The 15,664-nt window shown below is 44.9% G+C and overlaps 1 protein-coding gene across 1 annotated transcript in view; it reads left to right on the top strand.

Annotated features, from left to right (window-relative positions):
• The window catches only part of LOC149433985 (receptor-type tyrosine-protein phosphatase T-like), a 200,383-nt gene that overhangs the window by 145,357 nt on the left and 39,362 nt on the right, over window positions 1–15,664 (top strand). Inside the window, exons 19-25 of the mRNA XM_089664251.1 lie at window positions 784–871; window positions 1,335–1,405; window positions 1,798–1,834; window positions 1,978–2,075; window positions 5,659–5,775; window positions 8,174–8,328; window positions 13,603–13,738. Coding sequence (XP_089520377.1) covers window positions 784–871; window positions 1,335–1,405; window positions 1,798–1,834; window positions 1,978–2,075; window positions 5,659–5,775; window positions 8,174–8,328; window positions 13,603–13,738 — 702 coding nt within the window. The remainder of the gene's footprint in view (window positions 1–783; window positions 872–1,334; window positions 1,406–1,797; window positions 1,835–1,977; window positions 2,076–5,658; window positions 5,776–8,173; window positions 8,329–13,602; window positions 13,739–15,664) is intronic.

The raw sequence follows: 15,664 nt of genomic DNA, 5'->3' as shown, positions 1-15,664 counted from the left end.
ACATAGTCACTGCAGGTGCAGGAGTGCAGGGTTCAATGGAAGACACAGGAGAGCAGTGGTCACTGGATGCACAAGGGCACAGAGGTTACTGGAACACTCAGGGGCACAGAAGTCACTGGAGGCATAGGGGTCTCTAGGGGCACAGGGGTCACTGGAGGCACAGGGATCTCTGGAGGCACAGTGGTCACTGGGGTCACTGGAGGCACAGGGGCATGGGGGTCACTGGATGAAACCGGGGCACAGAAATCACAGGGGCACAGGGGTCTCTGGAGGCACAGTGGTCACAGGGGTCACTGGAGTCACAGGAGTCACTGGAGACACGGGCACGGGGTCACTGGATGAAACAGGGGCACAGAAATCACAGGGGCACAAGAAAGTCTGGAGGCACAGGGGTCACTGGAGACACAGGGGCATGGGGGTCACTGGATGAAACAGGGGCACAGGGGTCTCTGGAGGCACAGGGGTCACTGGAGTCACTGGAGACACAGGGGCATGGGGGTCACTGGATGAAACGGGCACAGAAATCACAGGGGCACAAGGGACTCTGGAAGCACAGGGGTCACTGGAGGACACAGGGGTACATGGGTCACTGGAGGCACAGGGGTCACTAGAGCAGGGGGTGACTTTAGCACAACGATTCATTGCTCAAATACCAAGCCACGCGGCTTTTGGTTACCTGCCTGGCTTTGACCTTAATGTTACCCCACTGCCCTGTATTGTCTCACACAGATGAAAGATGTAGGACCTGTGTCAATGGGCTTTACTTTTTATATCTCTATATAGGAGCTTCCTGGAGGGTTGATGTACTTCTGCAGCGTCGCCATGTCCCCTGAAAACCAATCAAAGAATCGCTACAAGAAGGTTTTACCATGTAGGTACTGCCATAAATAATGTTTTTAGCCTCATATAAAACACGCCATGCTAATAAACGAAAATTCCATGTGCTGGTTAGTTTATCTACTAACAAAGGACTAAACCAGCCCTGCATCGTTCACACAACTGTGAACCAATAATAACAGTACCAATGTCCAAGGATTTACTGTACAAAAAGATGGCAACCACCCCAATTTATGAATAACCTTTGCAGTAAGGTGCCCATGGAATGCACAACACAAGCAAACTCACACATCTGCCACACATCTGCCATACAAAAACCGGAATAGTGCATATCATAATTCACAATATACAATGTATTCAATAAATAAACAAGTCTCATAAACTCACAAAAACAGCCACATCATTGGTTCACAAAACATCAAAGCATGAGAATCACAAATGTCTCTCCAAAAAAGAATCGTGCAGCTAGTTAACCTGATTCTCGGTCGGTTCTTTAGATGATGATTCTCGTGTGGTGCTGAGGTCCAGTCACTCCCGATCAGATTATATAAATGCCTCCTACATTGATGTAAGTTCTAAGCTTTGCCTTTTGATTTTCTACGCTTGCATATATCATTAGCTAGTAGTAGTCACTCACCATTACCTGGACTTGTCCTGTGATGTTGAAGTCGTTGTATGCTTATCTGAGCCACTTCAGGAATATGGTATGGGAATATGTAGCTAGAACTTTCACACCTCCCATCGTGTTCTTCGATGATGAACATTTACCTTGACACATAATCTGAGGTTCCCGTGTGGATATAAATGCTGGAAAATGTTCCTGACACTCATAACTAAAGAAGTGTCTTGGATAAGCTCAAGAACATCCTAAACATTGCAGAAAAGAGTCCAGTTGAATGTGACTACTACTAAAATTACTACAAATCAATAAAAATATGAACTTAATTTCTTATTTTCCAGGGTTATAAGGCACCAAAATTCTACATAGCAACACAAGGTGAGTAAAACGACATAATGAAAGTGTCATCTCACTTACATAGCTCTTACAGTATATCTGACAATTGATTACATGCAGTTCTTGGTGCACATGACTGCAGGATTCCTTCTATTGATTTCATAAATAATTTTCTCTTGTTCCAGGCCCTATTCCAGAGACGGTGTCTGACTTCTGGAGCATGGTGTGGCAAGAGAACAGTTCTGTTATTGTGATGCTGACTGGGCTGGAGGAACAAAAGAAAGTGAGATGGAGCTCAGTGAAGGGGAGATAATGGAGAGTAAAGGAGAAATGCAGGACAGTGAGGGGAAGGTGGCAGGCAGTGAAGGTGAGATGTAGGACAGTGATGATGAGATGGTGGAAAATGAAACCTGAGATGGAGGACAAGAAAGGCAAGACGGAGAACAGTAAAGGGGAGATGGTGGACAGTAAAAGAAGGAGATGGCTGACAATGCAGGTGAGAGAGAGAACAAGGAAGGTGAGATGGAAGACACTGATGGAGAGATGGAGGACGGTAAAGGGGAGATGGTGGACAGTAAAGGAGAGCTTGTGGGCAATGAAGGAGAGAGGGCAGACAGTATAGGCTAGGCAGCCCACAGTGAAGGTTAGATGGTGGACAGTGAATAGAAGATAGCAGACTGTTAACAGGAGATGGTGGAAAGTTAAGGGGAGATGTTGGACAGCAAAGAGAATCTGGCAGTAAAGGTGAGATGGTGGACAGTAGAAGGGAGATGGTCAGCTGTGAATAGTAGATCACAGACAGTTAACAGGAGATGCTGGACAGTTAAGGGAAGATGTTGAACAGCAAAGAGAATCTAGCAGTAAAGGTGAGATGGTGGACAGTGAAGGTGAGATGGTAAACAGTGAAGGGGACATAATGGACAGTGAAGGGAAGATGGTGGACAGTGAAGGGGAGATCGTGGACAGTGAAGGGGAGATGGTGGACAGTTAAGGCGAGATGGTGGACAGTAAAGAGAATATGGTAGCAAAGGTGAGATGGGGGACAATGAAGGTGAGATGGTGGACGGTAAAGGAGAGATGGTGGACAGTGAAGCGGAGATGGTAGACAGTGCAGGGGAGGTGGTGGACAGTGAAGGGGAGATGGTGGACAGTGAAGGTGAGGTGGTGGACTGTGAAGGGGAAATGTTGGACAGTGAAGGGGAAATGTTGGACAGTGAAGGGGAAATGATGGACAGTGAAGGGGAGATGGTGGACAGTGAAGGGAAAATGTTGGACAGTAAAGAAAATATTCCAGTAAATGTGGAATGGTGGAAAATGAAGGGGAGATGGTGGACAGTAAAGAGGAGATGTTGTACAGTAAAGAGAATATGGCAGTAAAGGTGAGATGGTGGACAGTGAAAGGGAGATGGTGGAAAGTGAAGGGAAGATGATGGACAGTGAAGTGGAGATAGTGGACAGTTAGGTGGAGATGTTGGACAGTAAAGAGAATATGGCAGTAAAGGTGAGATGTTGGAAAGTGAAGGGAAGATGATGGACAGTGAAGTGGAGACTGTGGGCAGTTAAGAAGAGATTCTGGACAGTAAAGAGAATATGGCAGTAAAGGTGAATGATGGACAGTGAAAGGGAGATTTTGGAAAGTGAAGGGGAGATGTTGGACAAGGAAGGGGAGATGGTGGACAGTGAAGGGGAGAGAGCAGACAGTATAGGCAAGGCAGCCCACAATTAAGGGGAGACGGTAGACAGTGAAGGGGAGACGGTAGACAGTGAAGGGGAAACAGTGGACAGTGAAAAGGAAATGGTGGACATTGAAGGGGAGAGGGCAGACAGTATAGGCTAGACAGCCCACAGTGAAGGTGAGATGGTGGACAGTGAATAGAAGATAGCAGACTGTTAACAGGAGATGGTGGAAAGTTAAGGGGAGATGTTGGACAGCAAAGAGAATCTGGCAGTAAAGTGAGATGGTGGACAGTAGAAGGGAGATGGTCAGCTGTGAGTAGAAGATCGCAGACAGTTAACAGGAGATGCTGGACAGTTAAGGGAAGATGTTGAACAGCAAAGAGAATCTGGCAGTGAAGGTGAGATGGTGGACAGTGAAGGGAAGATGGTGGAAAGTGAATGGGGAAATGGTGGAAAGTGAAGGGAAGATGATGGACAGTGAAGTGGAGATGGTTGACAGTTAAGTGGAGATGTTGGACAGTAAAGAGAATATGGCAATAAAGGTGAGATAGTGGAAAGTGAAGGGAAGATGATGGACAGTGAACAGGAGATTGTCGACAGAGAAGGGGAGATGGTGGACAGTGAAGTGGAGACGGTGGGCAGTTAAGAAGAGATTCTGGACAGTAAAGAGAATATGGCAGTAAAGGTGAATGATGGACAGTGAAAGGGAGATTTTGGAAAGTGAAAGGGAGATGTTGGACAAGGAAGGGGAGATGGTGGACAGTGAAGGGGAAAGAGCAGACAGTATAGGCGAGGCAGCCCACAATTAAGGGGAGACGGTAGACAGTAAAGGGGAAACAGTGGACAGTGAAGGGGAGATGGTGGAAAATGAAGATGAGAGGGCAGACAGTATATGCAAGGCAGCTCAAAGTGAAGGTGAGATGGTGGATAGTAGAGGGGAGATGATGAACAGTAAATGGAAGATCTCAGGCAGTTAATGGGAGATAGTGGACAGTTAAGGGAAGTGCTGAACAGCAAAGAGTATATGGATAGGAAAAAACAATAAAGGTGAGATTGTGGACAGTGAAGGGGAGATAGTAGACAGTGAAGAAGAGATAGAGGACAATGAAGGAGAGATGGTGGACAGTGAAGGAGAGATGGTGGACAATGAAGGTGAGAGGGCAGACAGTAGAGGGGAGATGGTGACCAGTGAATGGAAGATTGCAGACAGATAAGGGGGAATGGTGGACAGTTGAGGGGAGATGGTGGACAGTAAAGAGAATATGGCAGTAAAAGTGAGATTGTGGACAATGAAGGGGTGATGGAGGACAGTAAGGATGAGATGGTGGGCAGTGAAGGTGAGAGGGCAAACAATATAGGCCAGGTGATGAACAATGAAGGTGAGATGGTGGACAGCAGAGGGGAGATGGTGACCAGTAAATGGAAGATTGCAGACAGATAAGGGGAGATGGTGGACAATGAAGGTGAGAGGGCAGACAGTAGAGGGGAGATGGTGACCAGGGAATGGAAGATTGCAGACAGATAAGGGGAGATGGTGGACAGTTGAGGGGAGATAGTGGACAATTGAGGGGAGATGGTGGACAGTTAAGAGAATATGGCAGTAAAAGTGAGATGGAGGACAGTGAAGGGGAGATGGAGGACAATGAAAGGGAGATGGAGGACAATGAAAGGGAGATGGTGAGCAGTGAAGGTGAGAGGGCAAACAATATAGGCCAGGTGACCAAAAGTGAAGGTGAGAGGGCAGACAGTAGAGGGGAGATGGTGATCAGTGAATAGAAGATTGCAGACAGTTAACGGCAGATGTCAGACAGTTAAGAGGCAGACAGTAAAGCTGAGATGTATAAGGTGTACAGCGATAGGTCGATGGCGGATGGTGCAGAGCAGATGGATGACAGTGAAGATGCTGGAAAGTGATGGGAAATGGTGGACATTAAAAGGAAGTTAAGATGGTGGACAGTGAAAGTTAAATGGAGAACAGCAAAAGGTGAACTCAAGGACAGTGAACATGAGATAGAAGAAAGTCAAGATAAGACAGTGGACAGTGAAGGGGGAATGGAATACAATAAAGGGAAGGTCAAGGACAGTGAACGGGAGATGGTGGACTGTGCTGGGGACATGGAGGACTCTGGAGATTAAATTCTCCCTAAAAATTCTCCAGCTTCTTTGTTTCACACATTTATTCTTCTCAGGTAAAGTGTGAGCAATATTGGCCAGAACAGAGTCAGACCTATGGGGACATCACAGTTTCTGTCCAGAAAATTGTCCAGATGGGCGCATTCACCATTCGCAGCTTCAGTCTAAGGAAGGTAATATGTCTGCCAATCATTTAGCCTGCTCATTTTTTTTCTTTGGTTTTACGTAGAAATTCCTTCTATCATTGGCCTCCCTGGAACATGGATTACTGTAGAATGTTTGTGGCATTTCCCAACCTGATTCATTATGTCTTTTCTACAGACAAAAGATTATTTTATGTAATTCTTTGTTTCATGAAAAAATGCTACATAGAACTAGACACATCCAGTGCTGGGAAATGGTCATCTAAAGCCCAGGGTGAGCATGGCAGACTGTGCCCCCCCCCCAAGATGTATGATTATGTGTCAGCAAAAATCCCCCCTCCAAAAAAAAACACTAATTTGCATTGTAACCATACCCCCTAAATATAAATCCCCCCTTCCTCCCAGTACAAATCCACTCTTCACCTGGCACAAATATTTGCCTCCCCATCCCACCCAACTCAAATCCTTTCCCCCCCCCCCCATTTCACCCAGCACAACCCCTTCCCCCCAAAAAATCCCCCCTCTTGGTACAAATCCACTAATCATCCGATTCCCCCTCCAAGCACAAATCCTCTCTTCCCATTCCAAATCCCCCCCTCCCAACACAGATTCCCAACCCCCAATCCCCCATTCTAGAACAAATCCCCTCATATTTCCCTTCCTAGAACAAATACCCCCAATCATCCCTGCTAGCACAAATCAGACCCCCCCCTCCAAAAAAAAATATTTCCCCTCCCCCTCTTCCCATCTCTACCATATTACCTTTTCTAGCAAAACCCCCACTAAATCCCCCCTCCTAGCACCAATCCTCTTCCCTATCCTCCCTTATCACCACTCTTAGCGCACCTCCCCAAATTTCCCCTCCTAGATCAATTCTTATCCCCAGTTGCCCTCCCAAACTCCCCCTCCCAACCCAAACTCCCTTCTGCCAATCTCCTTCTGATGATATGATGATACCACAGTGCCCAGAGCAGCCGCCCATCCTATCCCTGATCATGTCAATCCTGACCCCCAAAGAAATCAGACCTACGACCACTTAGCAGGCTGCTGGCAGTGGGCTGTAGAGAGTGGGCTCAAGTCCAAGCTGTCCAGTAAAAATGGCAGTTACAATAGGAACACGCTATATAACACTTCTGGGGGTTCTTACAATGGTCAGCTTTTATTCATATGGTTTAAACTTTATTTTCCAAATTAAAAAAAAAAAATCATTTTTAATGTCCATTTATAACAGTAGTAAACCCAAAACAACAAACTGATGTAGTGCAGCTTACTAATTCTTCATTATGGTGTCACGTTTGTTTTCCCTTTTTGGTCTTTTTTGGGGGTTTTTATCAACTGGTGATCTAGCCAGTAACAGACTTTGGGGGCAATTCACCAAAGATAATCGCATGTGATAATATGGTCACGTGACTCATTTGCATAAATTGTCACATGCGGTGATAAAAATGTCCGATTTGCATAAAAATTTTAAAATAACAATTCTGCGCTATTTAATGCAGAATGAAAAATGTGCCGGTAAATATCGCCAAAAACCATGTGGTAAGCTGTGAAGTCCCCCCCAATCCATACCAGGCCCCATGGGTCTGGTGGGGGTCAACCCCACTCCACACCAGGCCCTACGGGTCAGGTAGGGGTACACCCCAATCTATATCAGGCCCTACGGGTCTGGTGGGCCCCCCCAATCCTTACCAGGCCCTATGGGTCTGGTGGGGGTCCCCCCAATCCATACCAGGCCCTACGGGTCTATTGGGGGTCCCCCAATCCATACCAAGCCCTATGGGTCTAGTGGGGCCTCCCCAATCCTTACCAGGCCCTATGGGTGTAATGGGGTTCCCCCCAATCCAAACCAGGCCCTACAGGTCTGGTGGGGGCTCCCCCAATCCATACCAGGCCTTATGTATCTGGTGGGGGGCCCCCCAATCCATACTAGGCCCTATGGATCTAGTGGGGGTCCCTCACATCCCACAGGGGGTCTATCATCTCTAACCAGTCTGCCCATTCTCCTCTGACCTCTGACATCAACGAGGCATTTTCCCCACAACTGCCACTCACTGGATATTTTCTCTTTTTCTGACCATTCTCTGTAAATCCTAGAGATGGTTGTGCGGGAAAATCCCAGTAGATCAGCAGTTTTTGAAATTCTCAGACCATCCCATCTGACACCAACAACCATGCCTTGTTCAAAGTCACTAAAATCCCCTTTCTTCCCCATTCTGATGCACGGTTTGAACTTCCGCAAGTTGTCTTCACCACGTCTAGATGCCTAAACTCATTGAGTTGCTGCCATTTAATTGGCTGATTAGCAATTTATGTTGCCAAGCAATTGAACAGGTGGACCTATTAGAGTGGCCGGTGAGTGTATATATACTGTATACATATCTATCAGTCAGCTGACGCGGTCAGTCTAACGTATGTTTCCCGGTCTCAGGCGCAGTCCATAGTGCAGGTGATGGTGGAGCAGATCCATTACCTCCGATGGCCGGACCATGGAGTGCCCAAGAACACATCAGACATGGTGCAACTTGTAGAACTCACGAACAAATGTAACCCACCCGGATCAGGACCCGTCATTGTACACTGCAGGTAAAGGAGACCTCTTCTCCCATCATTCTGAAATGTAACCTTTTTAATACCTTCATGAATATATTCCTGATGTCAGTATAGAGAAAAAGTATCATTTTTTAGAAAAGTTCTACCTTTTAAGATTCTCAGTATATAAATATCTCAATGGGGATTCCAGCATAAGGAGTAAACTATTCATTCTCAGGTCGCTCAGGACACATGGGCACTCAATAAAGATGGATGAGATGTGGTTTAATCGTAAACTGCGTTGGGGGTTCTTTACTGTTAGAGCAGTAAGGAAGTGGAACTCCCTTCCACAGTCAGTGGCATCAGCGGCAAGTTTCAACAAATAAATAATACCTTTAGATGGGCATCTTAGCGTAACCAATATACAGGGATATGGGTAGTGTTAGATACATAACTACACACACCCACATTGAACTGGATGAACTGGTGTCTATATTAAACCTTACCAACTAACATTCAGTAGACATCTGTGAGCTCCAGGCAGTGACTATATCTAGGTTGAGATGATATCATCAGTCTACTGCAGGCTGGAGAAAGCATTTCCTCAGTCTACTCTCTCTCCATAATCCAAATGCAACATTGTAACCTTAGTTTATCACATGAATTTCAGCATAAAAGATAAACAACATGACCTCTCCAAGGCAGCCCATAGATGACTCGATTTTCTTTCCTTCCTCTACGGGTGGAAGGAAAGAAAATCGCTTGATTCCCCCATCAACACTATCATTGTTGATGGGGGAATCCCTCCAGCAGTGCAATTGTGTTCTGCAGGGGGTGGGGGGGCTGGATGGGGGGCACTGGGAGCCTTCCCAGTTGGCAGAATACAATGATTACTGCTAGTAGCTATAGCCACCGGTAATAATTGTATGTAAAAAAACAAACAGGCTGGTTGTACACAAGTGAATCGATGGATCAAAGCTGATTGTACCCAAGTCAATCAATGGATCAAGGTTGGTTGTACCCAAGTCAGTTGATAGATCAGGATCGGTTGTACCCAAGTCAATCGATGGATCAAGGCTGGTTGTACCCAAGTTAATCAATGAATCAAAGCTGGTTGTACCCAAGTCAATCTATGGATCAAGGCTGGTTGTACCCGAGTTAATCCATGAATCAAGGCTGGTTGTACTCAAGTTAATCCATGGATCAAAGTTGGTTGTACCCATGTCAATCCATGAATCAAGGTTAGTTGTGCCCAAGTCAATCCATGGATCAAGGCTGGTTGTACCCAAGTCAATCCATGGATCAGGACTGACTGTACCCAAGCCAATTGATGGATCAAGGTTGGTTGTACCCAAGTCAATCCATGGATCAAGGCTGGTTGTACCCAAGTCAATCCATGGATCAGGACTGGTTGTACCCAAGTTAATCAATGAATCATGGCTGGTTGTACCCAAGTCAATCCATGGATCAAAGTTGGTTGTACCCAAGTCAATCCATGGATCAAAGTTGGTTGCACCCAAGTCAATCCATGGATCAAAGTTGGTTGTGTCAAAGTCAATCCATGGATCAAGGCTGGTTGTGTCCAAGTCAATTAATAGATCAAGGCTGAACGTACCCAAGTCAATCGATGGACCAACCTGGGTCCAATCAGCCTGTCCATGCAAGGATCATCCGGTCCCTGCAGAATTGGGCAAAATTCTATCTATTTATGACAGGCTGTAGGCCTCATGATCAAAGGGCCACGTTTACAGACATTTCTGCTTATAAAGACACCTCTACATTAGCCTGTATGTCCATGAACACATAGGCATTGACAGGCGTATAAGAAGAGGAGTGTTTACAGACATAAAAAAAAACATAAGCAGCACATACAAGAGAGGAGTTTTTGGGCAGACAGAGTTCTTGACATGCTTATGAGTGTAAATGCAGCTAAACACAATGGGTGTAAGGGATTTCCAGCAAGACGAATCATGACCGGAAATGTGCGATCGCACACGCGCACACGTACGGCGAAGATTGGCACGAGACGGCCTATTTAAGGAGTGTCTCTGCTCATGTTCAGTGCTGACTGGTCTTCAGCTCCCCCGTGTCCTGCTTGTTCCTGTATGATTCCTTTGTTGCTGACCCGGCTTGTTCCTCACCTGACTATGATTGCTCTCCTGATACTGGTTCCTGACTTCAGCTCTGTTCCTGACCTTGGCTTTTCCTTCTGATTCTGTACCGTGCTGCCTGACTGTTGATGACCCTGGCTATTCCATGACATTGCTCCTGTCTCTTGTCCTCACTACCTGCCTTGCTCTGGTGCACGCCTGGCAATCTGCAAAACCTGCTCTGCCTATTACTACTGTGCCAAGATCAGAGGATCATCAGCCTTCCAAGGTCATCATCTGCAAGAGCTGCAAACAATAACTACTGGCACTCTTGTTCCCCTAGAATCCCACTGTTCCTACTCCAGTGGGGTCAGGACTAGTGACACAAGTGAGGCCGACCTTGTCATTTCAGTCTCCCATCAGGTACGTGACAGTGGGTGTTTAGTGTATGAGCATTTATTCATTCCAATGTACAGAATAAATTGATATTCTGGCCAACAGCATCCATAAACGCTCAGTGCTTGATGAGCCTAAAAGAACGTGCAAAATGTGGCTTTAGGTGTGTTTTCAAGGCAGCGTTTCTCATGTCAGGAGAAAAGGTGTTCAGGGGAGCATGAGGCCTTATACATCTCATCCTAAAATAGTATAAAACCAGCAACATATAAACATGTAGAACACCATTAGAAAAAAATAAACGGCAAAATAAGAATACAAAATAAAAGTGACATTGAATCTTTTGCATGTGTACAGCCAAAAAACCTTCCTTGGGTTTCCTTATATTACATCCGTAAGGCTACTCCCGTAGGAGCTGCAGGAATGCTATCCAGGTCTTCCCCAAAAGCTTTGCCCCACATCCAGGCACCTAGGCTCATTTACACATTTCTTCAATGACCAGTCTAGGGGTGTTGTTTTCATTTTTGGAGAACTTGGATAGGGATGAGGGAATTAGGTGGGACACTTCAGAAACTGGAAACTTTGTACAGTTGAGGACTTTAGGCATTCTTTGGGATAAGCTATGATGAAGTCCCTGCTTTAAGGCAGTAGTAATAGTAGTAGTAGTAGCAACGGGAGCATGGTCCCTTTAGGTGGGAGATAAAATGGACAAAACTCTTCAGAAGACCAGCCGGAGTCTCCTTTAGGTAGACCCACAGCTGACTCCAGAGGGCTCAAAGTAGCACACAGTCTCTAAGATCCTTTAGAGATGTCCATACTCACAAGGCCCAAGAACAGTTGGTTGCCTTGCTCTGGGATACCAGACCAGATCTTCAGTAGACAACACCTCAGTATGCTTTAGAAGAAACCAGGTCTCAGCATTCAGGCCTTCAGGTCAACCACCTGAGGCCGCAGGGCAGTAATTACCTGGGAGGGCAGCATGCCTCCTCCAGGCTTAGGCAATCCTATGCAGGAAAGGCCCAGAGCCCAGTGTGCTCACTGAATATACAGTTACCCAGCATGCCATCAGTGCCAGTCTCTCTGGGATAGGTTGGGGCTGTATCAGTATTCATGCTTCCATCTGCATAGCTCCACTCCTATCATCCAGAACCTTCTCAAGCTTTCTGGATGCAGAGGGAGCTATCAGGCTGGCAGCAGCTGAGCACACAGAGCAGACCTAACTAGCAGAACACAGCAGCACTGCACTGCCCACATGGAAGGAAAATATATTTGAGATATATTTGAAAAATATTCTTCCCAAATATATTGACACATATTTGAAATACTAAAATTGTGGCCATATTCAGTATGAAAAAAAAAAAAATATATATATATATACTGTAGGTTGAAATGCGTTTTTATTACAAAATATATGAAAAATATTTTTAAATATACTGTATGTCTTTAAAAATACAAATCTACATTTTTGGAATATATGTAAAAATATATGTTAAAATGACTTTTTTATATGTTAAAAAAAATCTGAAGAATATATTTTTCATATATTTTGTATTATATAAAAAAAATGCATGCAGTGTATACAACACTGCAGTGCAGTGTGCAGACATTTTTTTAATTGTTGTTGTTAATAACGTTTTTGTCAAATGCTGTCTCCTGTAATTTTTTACACTACACTACAATGTACCTCATATTCATTCACATGGGGGGGGGGGGTGGGATCTGGGGGCTTCCAGATTCAGATAAGACCCCCACAACCACCGGCCACAGTTGTGGGAAAGAGGTCCTTGCCCCCATCAACATGGGGACAAGGTGCTTTAGGTGGGAGCCCCCCACCCCCTGATACCAGACCTGAACGGCTTGGTAAGGATGGTGGGGGACCCCACACATTTTTGGGGGGTTGTTAAATTTTTTAATGTTGGCACTTCTTTTTACATTCAAGAATGTTTTTAGTAGCAGTGTGGTATCTACTAGTGGTAAGATACTGCTTAGTGAATTGTCCCCTCTGTTGGAAGGTCGCAGTCGAACGTTTGTTATGTTTGAATGTTTGGCTGCAAACTGAACAGGGGGTGTTTGGCCCAGGGGCGGACTGACCATTTGAAAACTGGGGCTCTGCCCGAGGGCCCGGGGTCAGTAGGGGACCCCATGTCCCTGGTACCTTTTTCATAGACTTTTTATAGTTTGGGCAAGGACACAGGGGCCCCATGATCCCCTATTGCCCGGGGGCCCCATGAGTTGTCAGTCCGACCCTGGTTTGGCCCATCACTAATTATCATGATTGTCAGGTAGGAGGCAATGGAAGCTGGAAATTCTGGCAGAATGCACTACAGCCAACACCCTGCCTCCAATGGAAATGTCGGAGACCAGGGCCAAGATCAGTTTTTGTATTTTTCAGTTGGTTTGCAAATGGAATTGTGTTGGGGGATCAAGTGCGTGAGAAAATGGACCTTCCATGGCAAATGGAGATCTAATTTGAACCTCCGTCTGCAGGCATAGCATAGTTATTGCTCAATGCGATTGTCAATCACTTGCAGTCATGGTTGAAGACCCTACAAATGAACCTCTGAAGATCTTTGGGGGCTTATGCCTCGTTACTTGGAAAAAGTGAATGTATTACAATGAGGACTGGGGAAGGGACTTCCATAACCAGGGAGATTTTGGGAAAGTCAATATTTGTCCAGCACTTGTGAGAACTCGGGGAAGACATTGTGTGTTGACACACAGACTGCATTGAGGATAGGGGCAAAATATATCCTATGCATATTGTAATCAGCTCTTGGACTGATGACAGGAATATTGTATTTGCTCAACTTTATCAATAAATCTAATTCAAGCACCTTGTTTGCAGTGCTGGGATTGGCAGGACGGGCACATTCTTGGCACTGGACATTCTCCTGAAGAGGGCGCATGCGTTGAAGAAGGTGAACGTCTACAATTGTGTCCTAGAGTTACGGAAGAGGCGAGTGAAGATGGTGCAGGAAAAGGTGGGTTCAGGTCTGTAATGGAATCGTCCGCAGACTGCGCTTGGGTACTTCCGTTAGACTCCCGATTCCCTGTCCGAACACCGACAACGGAAACCACAGCTGACCATACAAGACTAGACGACACCAGTCTTGAAGTAAACCTGGAAGTAGACTAGTTTATTTTAACACAGATACAAAATATATACATTCAAGGGAACAATCCCCCCTCCCTGCATAATGACACAGGGCGGGGCAATCTACCTTTAGTAACAAGAGACACACCAGCAGACAGTCCCATCAGGAGGGAGGGCTGCTGGAAACACGCCCTCCCCCACCAAGCCAATACACATAAACACATACATCCCATAATAGTTTGCTCCCAAGCAAGACACACAATAGAACAATGGGATGCAACCACATGGCATTAAACAATCCACATCCCCCACCTATACATGTCTACACAATATTAGGTCAGATCACCCTGTACCCTTAACAGGCACAGGGTGACTTACACATAAGAGGGATATGGGGAGCTGAGACAGGGATCTCCCCACCTCTCCAAAGTGAGATGTGTTCCATGGGCCCCCCACCCAAAGTGACTCCCATCACAAGGTCCCCCGGTATTCCTCTATCCCCTCATATTCTACGTCAACGATTGTTGGCATCTTTTGTTGGCAGTAACCCCTCATTGTCAACCAGCCATTCAACCAACAGAAAAAAGTATCTTCCGCCAACACTCTAATACAGCAGTTACTATCCCAGGAATATTAAAGGGTCTGTCTATAAAAGAATTGCTGTGTAAATATATCATCATTCAAGCAGAAATCACAAAAAATAATCTTGCAATTTTCTAATACATGCAAAAATGTTATTTTCTGATATTTTGGTCATTTTTCAGGTGAATGTAATATTAATTTTGCAAATGCTGTTTGTACCAATGTTATCAAATTGTATGTAATATACAACGGGTAAAATAGGTATTGAACACATCACCATTTTTCTCATCAAATATATTTCTAAAGGGGCTATTGACATGACATTTTCACCGCATGTCGGTAACAACCCATACAATCCATACATACAAAGAAACCAAAACAAATAAGTTCAGAAATTCAGTTATGTGTAATAAAATAGAATGCCAAAGGGAAAAAGTATTGAACACATGAAGCAATTAGAAAGCAATGCTGCCTCTTGTCAGTGCAAATTAATATTGACTGATGGCCTATAAAGAGGTGTCTTATTACCAAGGTGTCACACCAGAAACATCTCATGATGGGTAAAAGCAAAGAGCTGTCTCAAGACCTTCACAACCCTATTGTTGCAAAACATACTGATGGCATTGGTTACAGAAGGATTTCTAAACGTCTGAATGTTCCAGTGAGCACTGTTGGGGCCATAATCCGGATGTGGAAAAAAACGTCATTTCACTATAAATCTAAGGAAAGAGCTAAAGTTCAGAGTTCATAGAAGAGGCCCACAGAACTTTCAATATTTGAAGACTGTTTGTGTGGAAAATCACACCTGAGCAATGCATGCGACTAGTTTCTCCATACAGGAGGCGTCACAAAGATGTCATTACCAACAAAGGATTTTGTACGAAGTATTAAATAAATTTCAGTTAGTGTGTTCAATACTTTTTCCCTGTGTCATTCCATTTTATTACACATAACTTAATTTCTGAACTTACAGTATTTGTTTTAATGTCTTTGTATGTATGGATTGCATGGGTTGTTACCAACATGTGGTGAAAATTTCACATCAATAGCATCTTTAGATATTTACTGAGAAATATGGTGACGTGTTCAATACTTATTTTACCCGTTGTATTCATTGAATGTTACTATCTGGATTTCTGGATAAAACATACATATAGAACATTTGATCAGAAGAGGAAATACCCTAGGAATATTCTGTCCGAAGAGGAAAATACCCAAAGAACATTCCATC

Source organism: Staurois parvus, unplaced genomic scaffold (assembly GCF_062004578.1).
Source record: "Staurois parvus isolate SC_StPar_1 unplaced genomic scaffold, SC_StPar_1.0 ptg001869l, whole genome shotgun sequence".
NCBI lineage: Eukaryota > Metazoa > Chordata > Amphibia > Anura > Ranidae > Staurois > Staurois parvus.
Note: the sequence above shows the minus strand (reverse complement) of the source record. Positions and strands in the feature narration are given on the sequence as shown.